Genomic DNA, 19439 nt, shown 5'->3' on the forward strand with positions numbered 1-19439 from the left:
GCTGATTTTTTAACCTTTGTTGGCTCAGTAGTACACATACCTCTATGAATCTATGGATATGGGATTTTGTTTTTTAACCCTGGGCAGATTTAAGCCTCTACAGAGACAGAACAGTTTCAAGTCAGCACAAACTGTACAAGCCAGTATAAAAAGTATTCAGTATTCATTTGTCCCTTTATAAATGCAATCAATACGATGTCTTTGGGCAAGTGTATATATTTAGTATTATTCTTAATAAAAAAGAATCTTTCACCTAAACAAATACAAAATAAATTACACCATAAAAAGGTGCAGAAGAGGAAATGATCTGTAACATCATGTGAGACTCAACGAATCTGAACTCTGTCAGACCACTTGGGGATGAAAATTTCAGAGTCAAGGGCCCTCTAGTATGAATACCCCCACATCAGCCAAACATTTACATGTAGGGACTCTTACCCTGAGCAATTCAGCTCCAGATCTCTGCTATTGTGAATGTACACAGAGAGAGAGAAAGAAAGATCTCGGATATTGGTGACCCAAGCCATACATTCAATCAGCAGCTTGAATTGCACCTACAATGAAATAAAAGATTGAGGATGGACACCTCAGCTTTATCCAGGATGAAGAGGAGATAATCAACCAATGTGACTAGTGTAGTTCTGTTCTGTATCGTAGCCAAGCTCAAAGCTTAACTGAAAGGGACCATGAAAAGCGGAAGACTCCAGATAACACCACATTTGCCTTACTACACCCTCCTCAACAATCTTTCTTTAAATGAAGATTAGAGGCAGTGATAAACACGCCAGAAGCAAGAAATATTCATTTGAGGGTAACTAACAGTTTACCATTCCACAAGAAGACAGGCAAATCTTAGCTAGCAATTACAGTTTCATAGTAAAAGGGGTAGTTCTTTTAGGGCGTCAGAAAACCAGAAAAGAAATTACACTTATCCCTTCCAGACACAGATCTCCCACCATGAAAATATCCAATCCATTTGGAATCCAATCAGTCCTCTCAGTAAAGTAAATGGGAAGCTCCTGGCTGGTTCTGTCTATGTATCCCAGCAGAGGAAAATGAGATAAATAAATCTATCCAACAGTGACATCAGTGCCGCTGACTAGGATGTAACAGATGCAGTGGAGAAGAGAAAAGGTTAATTGCCTCCACTACAGCCACACCATAGGGATTTAAAAACTCTTTGTTGTAGTTAATCTAACTTGGAGCAAGAGTTCTGTCATTGACACTCTAACATACCCTATGAAATTCATTAGCTACAGGTCATCTGTGTACAAAAGTGATTTATGAAAATAATGTGAAGAACACATTTAGGAGCTACCATATCAATGGTTAAGGACAGATCATCATGTTGTCCTACCATGCCATCAATAGAGCGTTATGACAACAGCAGTGTATTCTCCTAAAGAGAAATCTAAAACCTGATTGTGTTCATGGGATTCCATGGACAGATCAATTAATACTTTTCCCTGATCAAAGCATAGGAAGAATACTTCAATAGGACTATATATGTGTATGTAATTTTACTCATGTGAGTGTTTTCAGGAAAGAGACACTAGAAAGGAAAATTTCATTCCATAGTATGGTTGCAGACAATAATTCTACCCTCCCCATTTAAAATTGTTGAAAGATCCCTTTTCATTTAAAAATGAAGAAAAAGAACCTGTCAATAGTCTGCTGAATTTACTGAATTATGGTAGTCTCCTTTACATTACATTCTATCTGTATTCTAAACAAAATGCATGCCCAGGTTTTAATTAGGGAACGCTGATTAAATCCCATGAGCCTACACATTTTCATATCTGTCTGCCATGTTCCTATTTGTAATTCCAGATAATTACTTCCGTTGTCAGGAAAATATTCTCTGATGTCCCAAGATGCATCACAAGCACTTTGATCCCTTTCGTTTTACCTCTCTCAATGTTTGGTGCAGAAAATTGAAATTCAATTGGCTGTTGCTATAAGGGTAAGAAATAATCTCTGCACGGTCAGCAGGTTTTTACCTTGTGTGTCTAATCCTTGTTGCTATGGTAAAATTTAATTGAACAGCCACATAGTTAAATTGGTTTATTTTAAATTGAGTCTTTTTCATAGCACTGGATACTAGCGAACAATAGGCAGATAAACGACTTCTAAAATGTTCCAATGATTCTGTTAGTGACTAGATTAGCTTGGGTACAGTTAAGGTATTTATTTGCTCATCTTTCATCTTATACATACACAACATCCAAAAATACAGTGTATCCTCATAACACTATAGTTAGCAGCTCAACATTTTGAATGTAATTAAGTAGTATTTTATTGTAAAAAAGGTCATTCAAATTGGACTACATGTAAATAAGAATTAAAGTTCTGTAGCCTTTCATTAGTATTATGAGTGTCCCTTATTAAAACAAAGCACTGCACTATTCTACAGTAATGCTCCAAACTATTATACCTTACAATAGGATTGCATTTTCATAGATCATTATCAATTTCTTTGTTGACTCCAATATCAATTTCTGCTTCTAGGAATTTGTCAGCAATCATGTTCTCCTCAACCTGTCCCCTCTTAAAATTATTTTAAGGACTGTGGCAAAGTCATCATAAATACCATATTTCCTGCAAAGGTTACAATACATTAGGTTATTGTTTCAGATCCCACACACACATGAAATAAAGCTCTGCACTGACTGGACTGTATTATTTAAAGGCACATCAGTATATTTTGGTAATTTTCATGCTTTTTCTTTTCTGCACTGTTCTGCAATTCCTTTGATTAGGAAAATGCTCATTTCTTTCTTGTGTTTCTAAAGTGCATATCAATATGGTTCTCTCTCATTTACAGTGTTTCCATATGCATGATCCGAGACTAGGATTGTTAATTTGTTAGATTGTTCTACCTTTCTTCTCTTCAGGTTCTGCAGAGCCTGGCTGTGAACACAACATTTTAAGAACACAAGACAGACCATAATGAGTGAGACCAATGGTCCATCCAGCCCAGCATCCTGTTTTCTGACTCTGGACAATGCCAGGTGCTTCAGAGGGAATGAACAGAATGGGTAATCATCTAACAGGGGAGTTTTGCCAGGGACTTCTCTAGGTGAAGGAAAAGCGACTACGTGACTCTTGGGGTGAGTATGTTATCTGTAGTGTGTGTGTTTGTGGTGTGCTTGCTGCTTGACTGAAGTATATCGTGTGGTCTGTTTGTTTGGGGACCATGGGCTGAGCCTAGGAACCTGCTAGGCAAGGCTGATAGCTTCTTAATGAAGCTTTGATCCCCAAGTCCTTTGGTACCCAATCAAGCCTAAACCAGGAGGCGGGGCTACTCAGGGAGAACCGGGGTTTAAACAGCCCACTCCTAAGCGACCAGAGGCAGCTAACAGGGGAGTTCTGCAAGGGAGTTGAGTGTGTATGGGGGGAGTAGATACACTTCATTAACAATCTGTAAATTAAAGACAATAACCGGCCTCCCCCCTGATAAAAAATGAAACAACAATACAGGAAAGAGCTGCAGGAGTAAAAAGAGAATGCAGGCAGAAGTCCAGCAACGGAGTGGGGACTATCCAGTTTATTGCACTGAATGCAACCTGCCCTATGGATGGGTGGTGTACACGTGCATTCGGCGCAAGGAGCTCCAGGCCCTCAGAGACCCCATATGGGCTTTGGGGAACAGGGTGGCTGAACTGGAGGAGCTAAGAGAGACAGAGGTACGTAGATGAGACTTTCCGGGACACAGTAGAACAGTCCCACCCGCAAAATGACAGCCTCTGCACTGTGGAGAAGGATGAAAGTCTCAGGGAAGGAGAGTATCAAACTGGAGTGGAGGGAAATGATCCCATAGTTGGGAACCTCCTTCCAGATGGTGTCATAGTATCCTCTCGCACTGACTCTCCTGGGGAGGGAACACCAGTTATTAGGAAAAGACAGGTAATAGTGATGGGGGACACAATCTTTAGAAACATAGATAGCTGGGTTTGTGATGACTGGGAGAACTGCATGGTGACTTGCCTGCTAGATGCAAAGGCTGTGTATCTCTCAAGACATTTAAAGACACATTTATGTGTAGTGCTGGGGAGGAGCCAGTGGTCGTGGTACATATAGGCACCAATGACACAGGGAAGAATAGGAGAGAGGTCCTGGAGGCCAAATTTAGGCTGCTAGATAATAGATTGAAGTCCAGGACCTCCATGGTAGCATTCTCTGAAATGCTTCCAGTTCCATACGCAGGGCCACTTAGACATTCAGAACTGCACTTTCTCAATGCGTGGATCAGATGATGGTATAGGAAGGAGAGACTTAGAGGCTTATTAGGAACTGGGGAACCTTTTGGGAAAGCGGGAGCCTATTCAGGAAGGATGGGCTGCACTTAAACCAAAATGGAACCGGACCGCTAGCATGTAAAATTAAAAAGGTCATAGAGCAATTTTTAAACTAAGGGCTGGGGGAAAGCTGACAGGTGTGGATGAGCACGTGGTTCGGACAGAGATTAATGGAGATTCTCTCTATCCTAGAAAGTAGGACAGGATAGAAGAGGATAAAATATGGGTAGGATCTGATGAGAAACAGTCAAATGAAAAAGAGTCACATTCAATTACATCACATAATGGCAGACAGCTAAAATGTGACAATTTGTTTTAAGTGCTTATATACAAATGCTGGAAGTCTAAATACTAAGATGAGTGAACTTGAGTGCCTCGTATTAAATGAGAATATTGATATAACAGAAACTTGGTGGAATAAGGATAATCAATGGGACACAGTAATACCAGGACACCAAATACGAAATCAGAAGGACAGAATAGGTTGTACTGGTGGAGGAGTGGCACTATATGTGACAGAAAGCATACAATCAAATGAAGTAATAATCTAAAATGAACTAAACTGTGCCATACAATCTCTATGGAGAATAATTCCATGCTTGAATAATAACAATATAGCAGTAGGGATATATTATCGACCACCTGACCAGGATGGTGATAGTGACTGTGAAATGCTCAGGGAGATTGGAGAGGCTATAAAAATTAAAAACTCAATAATAATGGGGGATTTCAACTATCCCCATATTGACTGGGTACATATCACATCAGGATGAGATGCAGAGAAAATTTCTTGATAGCTTAAATGACTGCTTCTTGGAACAGCTAGTCCTGGAGCTCACAAGAGGAGACACAATTCTTGATTTAGTCCTAAGTGGAGCACAGGATCTGATCCAAGAGGTGAATATAGCTGAACCACTTCGTAACAGTGTTCATAACATAATAAAAATTTAACATCCGTGTGTGTGGGGGGGAAGGGGGAGGACGACGACACACAGGACATCAAAGCAGTCCACCACGGTAACATTTACTTTCAGAAAAGGGGAACTACACAAAAACAAGGAAGTTAAACAAAAATTAAAAGGTACAATGCCAAAAGTGAAATCCCGGCATGCTACATTGAAACTGTTTTAGACACCATAATAGAGGCTCAATTTAAACGCATACCCCAAGAAAGTGCCACCATGGCTAAACAACAAAGTAAAAGAAGCAGTTAGAAGCAAAAAAGGCATCCTTTAAAAAGTGGAAGTTAAATCCTATTGAGGAAAATAGAAAGGCACTTAAACTCTGGCAAGTGAAGTGTAAAAAATATAATTAGGAAGGCCAAAAAAGAATTAGAAGAACAGCTAGCCAAAGACTCAAAAAGTAACAGCAATTTTTTTTTTTAAGTACATCAGAAGCAAGAAGCTCAGGAAGTACACAGCTCTCATGGCATATGAATTTGGAATAGATTGTGGGGAGAAGGTCAGAAAATAGATCCTGAGTATTGTAGCCAGAGCCCTGAAATGAATGACTTCACTGTGCTAACAAAACATTTTGGGAAATACACAATTAAACAATCCTCGCTGTCAGCTTATGCTTTTCTGAAACAACAGTTTCTCTTCTGCTGAATATAGTCCATTAATATTTATATAACTTTTCTTAATCTAAAATGATGTGTTTTCTTTCTAGACTAGTTTATTATCCCACTCAACTCTTTCTGAAGGGCATCTGTCTTCTCTGGCCTTACTGCTGGTTTAGTTAGAATATGATAATCCTACCTGCCAATGTCACATCACTATTTAGTTGTTTAAAAAAGGATTTCTCAATCAATATTCAGTTCACCACATCTCTCATGTTTTATAAATAAAGCAACCCTTTCTGAGAGTGAAGGCCTATCATTAAATTCAGTATCAGCTCTTGTAAGAAGTTTGATTCATCTAACAGTCACTTTCTTTTTAAAAATGTACTGAAGTTGTTTCTAAGCAGACTATTGATACTAAACAGGTTGCTCTATAATTTTTCTTCTGCTTCCTCCTATTTATTCAGCTATCCTTTAAGCATTAATTTGTGTTTGTTTTTCCCTGTTGTTATTCCCCCCCTCTGCCTCCAACTCCCCTTCCCACAGAAACAATTCTGCCTCTCAAGAAAACATTGGTTGGGGGAGCAGCCGCAAGCCCTATCAACCAAGAACAAATTCTTAGGCAGGCTGAAAGAGACATATCACACTTTCCCCTTACAGCAGTAAATATCAGTGACAAGAAAAGAGTAGAAAAATAGGAATTGCCATACCAACCAGAACAGTTGTCCATCTAGTCTATCCTGTCTCTGACTGTGGTCAGCATCAGCTGCTTCAGAGGAAGGTGCAAGAAACCTCATAATTACACAATAACCTGACTGAAATGTATGGTTGTATGTCTGGTCACAGTTAAATTATATAGGATATTTAAAAAAAAAAAAAAGAAAAGAAAAGAAAAAGAGAAGGACTCATTAGAGATGTACTTTTTAAACACTGTTTGGAATCCTACTAAGCATTTTGGCCTCTACTGTAACTTGTGGCCGTGAGTTAAACATGTTAATTATATAGGTTATAAAAACAAACTATTACTTTTTCTCACTGTTAAATTTGTTGCCTTTCAGCTTCACTGGATATCTTTGTTCATGGAGAAAAGGCGAGCATAAGCTGTTGATAGACTAACTGTAGTGTTCTTTATTTTGTATAATGTGGGCCCACTTGCAAATTGTTACATTTATCCATTCACAAATTAATTCTTGCTGAAACTGAGTTTTATTAAAAAAACTTTCAAATTAATTGAGAAGGGAAAACACACACGGGCCTGTTTAGCCACATCAAAACCACTCAGGGTTGAGTTTAAGTGAAAGGGAGAGGGAGAAATTTACTGAGCTGAGGCTAAGTGGAAATGCTCAAAGAGAGCCTGAAATAATTAATGGCTGTGATTCATCCTGCTTGTGAAATAGAAGTGTTATTTATTGCCTCTAAAGACTGATTTATGAGCATTTGAGAGGATGAAATACAAACATGTCAGCTTAGCCACTCCGAAGTTACTAATTTTTTAAAATTTAATAAACGATATCATAATGTAGCACATGCAATCTATATAAAATTAGGGGGAAATGGTAAATTGCCCTACTGTGGTTTTCTGTTTGCATTCTTCTAGAGCAGTGGTTTTCAACCCACAGCCCACTTGCGGCCCAATCAGCACACAGTTGCAGCCCATGTGACATCCCCAAGGCTATACAGGTAGTATATATAATGTGTGGATGCAGCCCACAACACATCAAGAGCTGCATATGTGGCACACAATGGTAAATGTGTTGAGAACCACTAATCTAGAGCAACTCTTCCACTCCACTTGTGGAAACACCGTGAAAAAGGTTTCGGCTGCTTTCAAAAGCCATGAAAGGCTACATTCATCTCCTCCTCCTCCTCCTCCTCTGCCAGTTTGCAAACTGTCCAAAGAAAAAATTATAACTGATTTCTGCGCTATCTCAGTGTGGTTCTTCTCTTGTAGAGACAGTTGCAGGACTGCAACGCAACCAGTCAGCACACAGGATGGCAACATAAAATCACAAATACTGGTATACAAGGTAGCTGCTGTTGCCTCAAATTTTCATGGTGATTCTGTGCTCTGAGACTAGCCTGAGAGGTGATTCACAGTAATATTTCCAAGAACATGGTGAGGTAACAACATTGTAACAGTAAGCGAGACCATACTCTTCTGTCCTTCAGATATCCCTGAGAGCCTTCTGATGGAACAAACTCTGCTGGGATATTGTGAAAGAAGATCAGATGATCTGGAGACATATCCTGGAGAACATATTGACTGGCAGGTTGGGACAGTGCTGGAGATATCAGATAAATGGGTGAAAGAGCTTGACCAACTTCTTATTTGTTCATTATTTATTTTGAAATAAACTGATTAGTATGCTTATGAGCAGGTATACATCATTGGTTCTTAGGATGTATGAATAGCATGCCAATAATAATGTCAACGATAGTTTACTGTCATGTCCAAATTATTAGAAAGCCAGCTGTGCAAAATGTATGTGCAAGAAGGGGTGTGGGGGGAAGCTTGCTGTTCTGGACACTGGGGTTCCAGAAGGATAACAAGCAGCAAAAGAGTTAGATGAAGTCCACCAAGGAAGGAAGTTCAGGTAAAACACAAAGTATGACATACAAACTTTCCCGTTTGCTACAAAACAGCCCTTTTGGTTATAGATATATTGTGAAATAGATGTATTGTGTGCACTTTGGTGTATTATGAAGTCATGAAACTATTGACATGATTTTTGTTTACAAGCGCAGATGATGTTGGACAACAGTTTTGCCATCTTGCAACTGCGCCATTATTAAGCCAGGCAATGATGGCAAAGGGCAAAATTTTACAAGCCAAAATTCACAAAGCTGGTAACATTACATGTCTCAGGAAAGAGAACTGTGATCTTCAGAAACAGCTGGGAAATTAAAGGAGAATACTATGCTTGAAAATATCTGAATCACAGATGAAAAATAGCAGTGGGCAGGGATAGTAACAAAATATACTGCAGGACATTTCAACTGATGAAATCACTGGATCATAACAATGCAGTAAGACAAAGAAATGCCTTCAGCACTGACATTTATTCCATCCAAATCAATGGGTGGAGTTAGGATGCACTATGTCAGAAATTTGAATGTGTCCTTGAGGACACCAGTGAACGAGAACATGATGTAAATTAAACAAGTTGAGATCCTTTTGGAGATTTCATCTGACAACAACATAATTGATTACATGTTACTGGAGTTGCTGAATATAATCCTACACAATCATTGTAATCTTGATTTTCTAGTTTTGGGTCTTTTTTGAGCAGATTGTGGAAGATGTGCCCAAATTTGAGATGGTTTGTTGGTGTGGCCAAATGCTGACCTGAATTAAAATGGAGGTCCAACATTGCCACTTGTGATCTACAACAGGTTGGCAGGAGTTTTTGCCCCCCAAATATATGTCTGCAATGCAGATCACTTGGGAGCACATGTAATAACGAACCAAACAAACAAATAAAATCAACTAAGCAGTAAAAATCTAGTGTTTTCTATTCACAGGTGAGTTATCCAAAACTTTGTTTCAATTCACCTCGGTTCACAGCCTCTGTATTTTTGTCTGAATTAACTAAACAAGTAAGTGAAACTCAGACAGAATCATCATATTTTGCATGGCTTCCTCCTGAAACCCTATGATCACTCCAAGTTCATTTCATTTTCACTAATGAATCTGGCCTAAATTAATGAGTTAATAAATTAACCTGGCCTAAATTTCAGTTAACCTGGCCTAAATTAACCTGGCCTCAATTAACCTGGCCTAAATTAGTATTCAAATCCGCATTGCAAAAACTTCAAATTATGGTGTATTATGTACTGTATATAATAAATGTAAAGAAAACAAACCAGCAATGGCATTAAATATATGCTATTAGCTATTTTCTACTCAGAGTCCTGCATTATGTTGTTTGTGTTTTAGGATTAATATGCAGAATCAACATAATATGATTGCCCTCCCTCTGCAACATTTATTAAAATTAGTTATTTATCTCATAAGGCTATTGCAAGTGAGCAAAATTTTAAAAAAGGAGTAAGTGAAGTTCTACCTAACAGAACTTTAGCTAATAGAAAACCTGACCTAATTCAAAAAAAGTGTCTTTTGAAGTTGGCACACACTGGCCATTTTGCATTCCATAAAAAGGAGATGGTGATTGATTTCAAAGTATTTCAGTTAAAGGCTTTTGTATGTGTTCCACAAAGTGTTGTCAGGCAGTGGAGGTTACCACTTATTAGCTCAATGCACAGGTGCAGTCACATATTTAAAAGAAGGAAACAAATCTGCTTCAGTGAAAAGAATAAACATCTCTTGGTACTCATGCCAGAAAGCCTTTGCAGTGATAACGGATAACACCTTTCATTTCATATAGAGATGCTAGCAGATATTCTTTTCTGCCCTAATTTCATAGTTACAGTATGTTTAGATAAGTCCTATTGTTAAATGTATATATACGTATGACACAAAGTAAATAATGCAACTAGAAAGCAGTTGATGTTGCATCGGATGAACTATTTCATTTACTTATTCAGAACCCATGTGAACATTTTGTATTACTTGCCTTAAGGAGTTTTAATCAAAACCAGAAAAGGATTTGAATTGCTATATCTCCTCCAATGTGATGTAATTAATCTGTAGGTATATAAAATTCTCAGAGATATAGGTGTTATCTTGCTGATCTCTTTTCTTTTTCCTTGGACATAACTGTCAAATTGCAAAACATCCCTTGTACACTTTTGTTTCTAGAATCCAGAGGTCAAAATGAAGGACAGGAAATTAATGGCTTCATTTTTAAGTTAATTTAGTGCTAGTGAAAGGTGCATGTTTGACAGCTATTGAGACTGAAGTATTCCACTTAGACAAATAATAGATACCACAAGGACAGCAGGAATAAGAGCACACTGACTCATCTATGTGCCTCATGGGACTCTGAAAGGGACCACTAGTGGGTAAATTATTATGGCTACCTTTGGCTCCCCCTTTCAAGGCGGTCAACAAGGGTTAAAAGCCAGTTTTTGTGATGTGCAGATCTGTCTCATTGGAGTCTATCTACTCACACATGCATCGATACCACACTCATCACTGAGGTACCAGATCTGATTTGGAACCAACATCACATTTCACACAGGCCACCAGGGGCATCAGATGGTAATAACCACCATTCACTAGCAACCGTGTCTCGATTTGAATTGGTGACTCACTGCAGCAGTAAATGGTTTCAAATCCCGTAACTAAATTCTTGAGCTATTTGCTCTCCAAAAGTATCTGTTTCTAATGCACCCGGGTGATAGTGATTTAATGTTACATGCATTACTGCTTCAGAGGAAGGATGAACGCTGATCGAGTATATTTTTTAAAGCTAGTGCTATCCTTAGTCATCATTACAAAATGTCTCATACAGTAAGATGTACTGTATTTATTCTCATGTAAATATAGGATATATTGCATTATTTAACATCCAACTAGTGCTGTCCACATACTTTATTAGCAGGCAAGTGAGAAAGACATGAAGTATTTATACCCCACCAGAGCATTCATTCTTTCCATTCCATTAAATCAGTACAATTGTTTCTGTACAGAACATGAATTCATCATTGCTTTGATTACTTTCAGGCTTACTGACAAAATGTTACTGTTACTTTCAACCCATCCCAGTTCAGTATATCCGCATACAATAACTGTTAAGTGAATCTGAAATTCATTAAGACTTAGCCCCTACATACAACATAAGGGATTCTGTAAGTCTGGTAAACCACTGGCCCTAAGCTGGTTATGTTTGGGACTTCCAGTTACTGCCAAAAGAGAGACTGAGACTCAGATGATACACAAAATTCTTGGGCCCCTACCGGTATTCTATTGATCTACAGTCATGCTGCAATGTAAAGGATCTGATTGCAGGTTTCAAGCTCTGTCCTTCACCATGGACGAGGAGAGCGGCAGAGGCAACACCCTCAATCCCTAAGGGAAGAACCACCTCAACTCGGTGCCTCCCAAGTCCTTCAGCTAACTCAAGGACTGTCATGACAGATTCCCTAGAGGAGCTCCAACTAGCTCTTCTTGCCAAGGTGTGGTCACCACAGTGTGTGCACCTGAGGAGCACATGGGAACAAAAGATTGTAAAATAACCTCGCTGATTAAATATTATGAAACTACCTCAGGGATTGCTTCATCTGTTATGAAACTAATAAAGATGTGGGGCCTCATTCAGCACTGTGTTACTCCAGTTTTATGCTGGTTAAATGCATTGATTTTAGCGGAGTTACACCAATATAAAACTGAAGTAACATAGTGATGAATCAGGCCCATTCATTACAGATCACCTTGCACCTGCCTCAAACAGAACCTACGCATTGTTGTAACTGTTTAACTTCCTGAAAATACAGCATTTCCACACATCAGCCATTATAATGGTGTCAGTAACACTGCATAATAATTTAATCATACGAAATGATGATAAATACTGTATCTGGTTATAATGAGAAGGGAATATTAAGTAGGTAGAATGCTGGCATTTGACAAGGACAGAAGCCTTAAAAAGTGCCACAGAATTAATAACCAGAAAGTTGTCAGGACATCAATTTTACTTCCCATTCAAAAGTAAGCATGTTAAGCAACAGTCTGTCCATCCTCCCCACCTCCATACCAATCCAACACCATACAATGCCATTAGTTCAGTCACCTTGATTTTCATAGAGTTTTCCCATCTTAGTAATGACCAAGCCAAACCATGCTTAGCTTTTAGCAAGATGGCTATACTTGTCAACCAGGCATTTGGGCATTTTAAACACTACGAGTTTAATCAGGTACCAGCTACAGCTGCTTTTTTCCATCTGTGGATAGCTAAAAGGTTGCTCCACTTTTCTTTCAGATGTGGATCGTTCCATAGCTTGGTCTCCATGAGATTAGATTGCTGGAATGAACATTACACAGGGCCACATTAAATCTGGTGCAGAATTTCGTTGCCAGGAGCATATTAAACCTGTGCTCTACAATCTGCACTGGCTGCCTAGTGATTTCCAAATTGATTTTAAGATGTTGGTTTCGATCTAGAGAGCACTAATTTGTGCTCTCTCCCATTGAGGTCTGCCTTGTGGCTGGCAGAATGTTCTCAGTTAGAGACCTCAGCCTTTGAAACAAAGGCCTACTGTATACTAGGAAATTAGATCCGAATAACTGTGTCACTCAGGGGTGTTCAAAATCCACTCCCCTGAGGAATGCAGGTAAACCGACCTAACTCCTGGTGTAGATTGGGAGAATTTTCCCATTGGCCTAGCCTCTCAGGGAGATGGAATACCTACACCGATAGGAGAAATGCTCCCATTGGCATAGTGCATCCACCGAAGCACTACAGTGGCCAACTGCAGTGATGCAGCTGCACCGCTGTAGCATTTTAAGACCTAACTTCTTTCCCGATCTGTAAAAATGTAGTTAAGGTTGATCTTTTTTCTCTTATCTATGCAGAAATGGGTATTGGGAGGGCAGCTCCCAATTGTGTGACAGCTAGACTAATTTCAGCTGTTGATGTGTATTTTAGAGTGTTTTAGAAAAATTGTCAAGGACATCCAGAACACTGGTTGGGTGCTCTTCAATTACAGTTTGTATAGATCCAAATAAATAAATGAATAGCCAGTTGGAGACACGATAATAGCCCCTAAAGGAATGGAGGACTATCATTTCCAGAATGTTAATTTAGTATCTTTCTGAGCACTAAAACACAATAAATACAAAAACTAAACACGAGGGCCAGTATAATTTGTTATCATAAAAGGCCCTTTGATCGTTATAGAATTTTGATCAGAGGGTTTCTACAATATTTTGAAAGACAGTAAAACAGCACGAGGCCTCCACATATTAAAAGGAAATCGGAAAGCAAACAAAAAGTGCAGACAGAGGTAATGATTATCAGTCACATATTAATTTTTAAAATGCTCTCTGAATTTACAAAATTAATGAGTGCTAATGTATTCAATATAGTAAGTTACAGCTATGTACTGATCCATTAGACTACTGTCATTCTGCAAGTGAGACTCAAGCCGGAACGAAGCCTAACGGTTGTCTTCACTAGGCAGATACTACTTTTAAAGTAAATGATAGCTATAAAGTTCTGGGACTACCCTGTCTCAATTTTCCACCAGGCCTTTGTAACAATGGCAAAAGTGCACCACACTAAAAGATTCTTCTCAACTTACGTTCCTGACCCAGTGTATATTGAAAAAATTATTTGGGATTTTTAGTTACTGCTGGCTAGTCAAGTTCAATAAAGGTGATAATCACTTAAACACTAAATGACTGTAAAAATATTTCAGAAAGAACCCTCTACACAGAAATATTACAGCACCAAGGATTTAGTCTGGCAGAGTGTAAGTGTAAGAAAATAAGAGAGGTAATTATAAAAGGAAACTACTGACTTGTAAAAGCATCTCTGCTGGCTAGTAGCTGGAGGCACTAAAACACTGTTTACCCAATAAGATATTTAGAGTACTGACACACATATCCCAGCCCCTCAGGTCAAGTGATATATAAGTAAGTTTTGGATTGGAAAAAACTCTCAAGTCCACGGATGAGAACTAATGGACCAAGGTGAGGGCGGGATAGGGTAGGCTACACCCTCTCAATTCTGGGGCGATTTATAGCCCTTGTTATAATTTAAACATCCTAGGGCCTGTCTAAATTTCTCTCCCTGGTTGCCCAGGGCCACAACACTACACAGAATCTATATGCTGTGGCCCTGTCCCCAACACACCCTTTCTGCCTCTATTAAGTCTACACTTATGCACGCGTTCTTAGTCTGTCTGCCTCAGTTTTTGTGCCAGGAGAATTCTCCTTTAACTAGATTCACAGCTTTTAGGGCTCCTTTATAACGCTTCGGCCCTTTCAGCTTGCGTGAAGAGTATGGAGTGGGGATGAAGATCTCACCCCAGATTTTCAAAAGGAGCTCGGCGCCCACAGCTCCCATGAAGAACAACTAACAAAATTAGAACCATAGAAGCTTCTGGGTGTGAGGCCTTTTGAAATTTTTGACACTTAATTTAGGTGCTTTAACAGGAACTGAGCTCTCCAGAAATTCTGATCACCAGGTCTGGGTGTTAAGCACTTTGGAAATCCTGCCTCTTAAATAACACTTAGCCTGGTCTTTGCAGAAGTAAGTTAGACTAATAACAACAGAGTAAAAGCAAATGATGGTTCTGCTATTTCAGCTCCGTTTATGCTTAGCAAAAAAGTGTTCCAAACTACAATCCAAACTAGAACTATACTTACTGAGATAGGAAAATCTATTTTGATCCAAGGCACATTAGTTCAGAAGAATAATTATGGAAAGTTTTAAAGGAAAAAAAAAAAAAGGAAACAAAGCCTTTGTTTGCAATCTAATCATTCCTTTTAATTTCTTTTACAATCTTTACATTCAGAGGCAAAGATCCAGGGATCTTAGCTGTGCAAGCACATGGCAATCTAAGAATTAGATTACAAACTAGATAGGATCATACAACTTATTTTCTCTTTGCCAGTGTGATGAATGTATTGTGCAAACTAAAAAGGGATCACAAGTCAGAGATGGAGCAGATTTGTCAGTCCCAGTCAAAACTGATCTTTTGCCTCATTCTTTAAACCTTGAGATGTTTTGTGAATCATGTTTATTGTAATTCTTCACTGTAAGGTTCTCTTCTAGGAAATTGCTTTCAGGAGAAAATCAAATACTAGGAAAAACAAACCCTTAAGCTACGTGTGTTTCTATCAATATCAGAAGATACCAAGGATATGCAAACAGTTTTGTGAGAGAGACAGGGCACAATAAATTCTGGCTAAGGCCATCTTTCTGTGCACCAAACCAGAACAAGTAGATATTAACATGGTAAAGCTGAAGCTGATGTCAGCTCAAGCGCAGGAGCAAAAGTGCTAAGTTATAATACTTCATTCATCTGTAGCAAAAGCTCATGCTAAATCTGTCCAACCTACTTGATGAAGTAGTCTCTCCCATCTCTGTTTGCCGTCATCTCCCATCCATAGGGTTGGCCCTGGTTCAAGCTCCAGGTTCCTGAAGGATGTGGCCAACCTGAAGACTTGGTCCTGTGGCTGCAAATTAGCAAAAAATAAACACACACTTAGGAACAAAGAGAAAAAGTCTGATTTTTTCTAGTCTATTAATTCTTGCATACCACACACATCACTGTGGCACCTGAATATCTTCAAATGTGTGAAATATTCCCTCAAACAATCTCCTGGCTGCAGAAAGGAGGCTTTTCAATCATAACCTATTCCTATCAGTTATGAAGGAATGTGATTTGGAATCATTTATAGGGACCTGTCTGTGAGAGGGACTTGAACCCAGGCCATGGACATATGCATCTATGCACACACACAATTAATTTTTCTTATACACTGCAGCACAATCAAGAGAAGAAAAAACTGACAGATAAAAAATAGTTCTATTCATTGCTAAATCCTCTGTTCCAATATGATAAATTCCAAACACTTAAGTTTTAATCACAAAATCCTTGTGGCAAACTATGCATGCTAATGCACTAAATGGTACAAGAAGCTATGTAAATGTCCATTTCCTATATGACAAACACTCCTGTTACTATCAATCTATTCTTTGGGTTTTTTATGTGGTAATAAAGCAAATCCATCACACTTAGGTATAGGGATACTGTATTTTTTTCAGCCAGCATTTTGCTGCCGATCTCCACTTCAGCACTGACCCTGGGCATGACCATTGCTGATCATGGACATCCCAGTTCCTGTGTGTAAACCCCACCACTCAGGGAGTTATAGGCACAGAGCCTAAGCCAATACTCCTAACAGCATGAAACTGAAGCACGGATACCTTTGTGGAGTGGGAAGGGATGCAGGGGATGACCAGATACATAGACAGGATCCATTCAGAGACCCTCCGCACGCTGAAGGAGATGGGAAGAACTAGTCCCATTTTAGGGTTTTATAACAAAAAATATTTTAAAAAACCCATGAGAACTCAATTGATTATACCATGCTCTTCCAAGAACCTTTTCCACCCCTAATTCTTTCCCCATATAACCAACCCCTACCTCTCTCTATCCCACAGACCATGTATTTGTACTCAGTATTTGTAAGCAGAGACCTCGTCTTGTATTTAGCATAATGACCGCCAATGATGCTATTTAAATAATAAATAAGATATATCTGTATCCACCTACCTTAGATATATCTATTTGTTCTAGAGAAATACAAAGTGAAGTGTCACCTGGCAAGCACTTTTTAAAAAAGTAAGAAATAACTCTCTATGGGAAACTCAACAATTCGTTCCAAACTGCTAAATGCTATAACAATGTACATAGTTTATCTTTCCCAAAGGAGAAATGCATCATTAAAAGCAAACTAACCTCTTATTCATTATTTGAAGGCTTAATCACTATTGAGGAAAGACACAGTGCTTCAAAATATAATTTACATGTAAAACAGAGAATTACAATACAGTGCTAGAGATTGCCTGAATTTCATAACAAATCACACTAAGCACTGTATCTTCAGAGAGTAGAAAAATATTTCAGTAAGCATATCTAAACACAGGCATTTGCAATAAAACAGAGTTTAGTTCTCATATAATATACACAGCTACGGTATGTTATGAGTCTATTTATCATGTCTACATGTACTTAATCTTTAATCTACATATCACTGATCCCATCTTGTCAATAAACACAGTACTTAGATTGTATAGAATTCAGAATATACATGACTGAAATCATTACAAAAAGTAGCTAATGAAAATACATAATAGTCAGTATCTCTTTCTACAAACCTGAAGCCATTTGGACTTTTGAAAGGATATTGTTTTATCCTCGTATCAAGCTAGTTTTTGGGGTTTTTTGGTTTGTTTGTTTTTTTTCGCCCCTCAAACAACTCCTTTGTTAAACGTTAATAACTTTAAAAAAAAATCAGAATGGAAACTGAAAAACTAAACTTTATTTTTGGTGCTCTGAAATATTCAAAATAAAATAAAATAAAAATAAATAAAATTACACAGATAACATTTAAATAATTCCCCGGACTGAAACCATGAATATATAATTTTGCCCCAGAGCAATTTTTTTAAACAGCAGTTAGATATCCCTAACAATAGGAATTTGCAATGAAAATTCTGACAGATCCTTAACTACAGCTGCCCGTGCTCTAATCCTATAAACATTTACTTATGTATAGTAAAAATATAATGCTGCTATTTCCTATAAACTCTAAGCTACTGTATATTTTACTATAATTAGGATTGCAATATGATATATATAATGAACATTCCTTCCACAGAAGTTTTTGTCATCTTCTCTGTGTCTCTCATACCCACGCCCACACCTAATAATTTATGTATGCAGCGGTGCAGGATGGCACAGATAACATTCAACAATGTTTTAAATGCTGTTTTTCCCCCCTCCCCCTATGGAAAACAACTCATCATAAACTTCCAAATCATAACACATTTTAACCTGAACTTTCCACTTGCTAAATGCACGGAGACCTTGTGAGTGAAATTTCCCAATACTGGGCTATTAAAGGATAACTGTGAAGACCACTGACCCATCTCCAGACATATTTTAAATTAACTGAGAGAATATCTACCACACTGCATAGTAATAAAGGCAACATGGTGCTGTCATATGTCAACCGCAGAAATGAGTAGTGACAGCCGTAACTCGGTTTAGTACAGGACATGGCTATTTCATAGACAATTTATGAGAAAAAGTCCCAGATAAAACAATTTCATATATGTTTATAAGGAAACAATCAGTAACACTTTCCTTTTACTCTAGCATGTTAGCCTTTACAATGGTAGTTTCACAATCAAATGGGTAAATGAAAAAATTATAGCCAATGAAGATGTTACAGGAAATATTTTACAAGGCCTGTTCTGCCCATATCCAGCACCAATTAGGTGGAGGTGAAAGATCTCAAGGCACTTTTCTATTGGGGACAACTCTAGTTCCCTAGCCAACTATTTCTCACTCAACAACGAGATTATAGTTTGCAAAGGAATTCACCTATGCGCCAGAGCCCCACCGTTTGCATAAACTAGTGGGTAAGGGTCAGGTCCTGACACTGTGTGAGAGCCACTGAGTGTACAACAGCTGCTTTATTTTTCTAGATGATTTTACTAGCAATGCAAAGAACTTGGAGATAACATGAGTACTCAGAAGCAAGTTCTGTTCTCTTCTCTATACTGTGCAGCTGTAATGTTTCTATACTGTGAAATCATACATATTGTTTCCAATGAGAACACTTTATAACTGAAACAAGTTTTTGTACCCGAAATAAAATTATCCTCAATTGTGTAATTGTGTAATTTCTCAACACAAATTATTTACATTATTAAACACTGTATTTCCTCCACTCTTGGCATCTTTAATTATTAATAAGTTTATAAGCATTTACTTTGGATTTCCCATGCCAGATCTACATAGTGGAAGGATTATATTCTAATTGTCTTTAAAGGCAATCCTTTGAACAACACAGTGTAACAGCAGTGCACTCAGAGGAAGCTACAGAACTTGAATTACAAGGATTCACAATATACCTTAATACTCACCACCAGTGCATCAAT

General features: G+C 38.2%; 1 protein-coding gene across 1 annotated transcript in view; it reads right to left on the bottom strand.

Moving 5' to 3' along the window:
• FRMPD4 (FERM and PDZ domain containing 4) overlaps nt 1-15938 on the bottom strand; it is a 156233-nt gene extending 140295 nt beyond the window's left edge. Inside the window, exon 1 of the mRNA XM_067566137.1 lies at nt 15824-15938. Coding sequence (XP_067422238.1) covers nt 15824-15861 — 38 coding nt within the window. The 5' untranslated portion in view covers nt 15862-15938. The remainder of the gene's footprint in view (nt 1-15823) is intronic.
• Between the last annotated feature and the right edge of the window lie 3501 nt (nt 15939-19439).

This window comes from Emydura macquarii, unplaced genomic scaffold, assembly GCF_026122565.2.
Source record: "Emydura macquarii macquarii isolate MOO-44397 ecotype Brisbane River unplaced genomic scaffold, CSIRO-AGI_Emac_v2 contig_2734, whole genome shotgun sequence".
NCBI lineage: Eukaryota > Metazoa > Chordata > Testudines > Chelidae > Emydura > Emydura macquarii.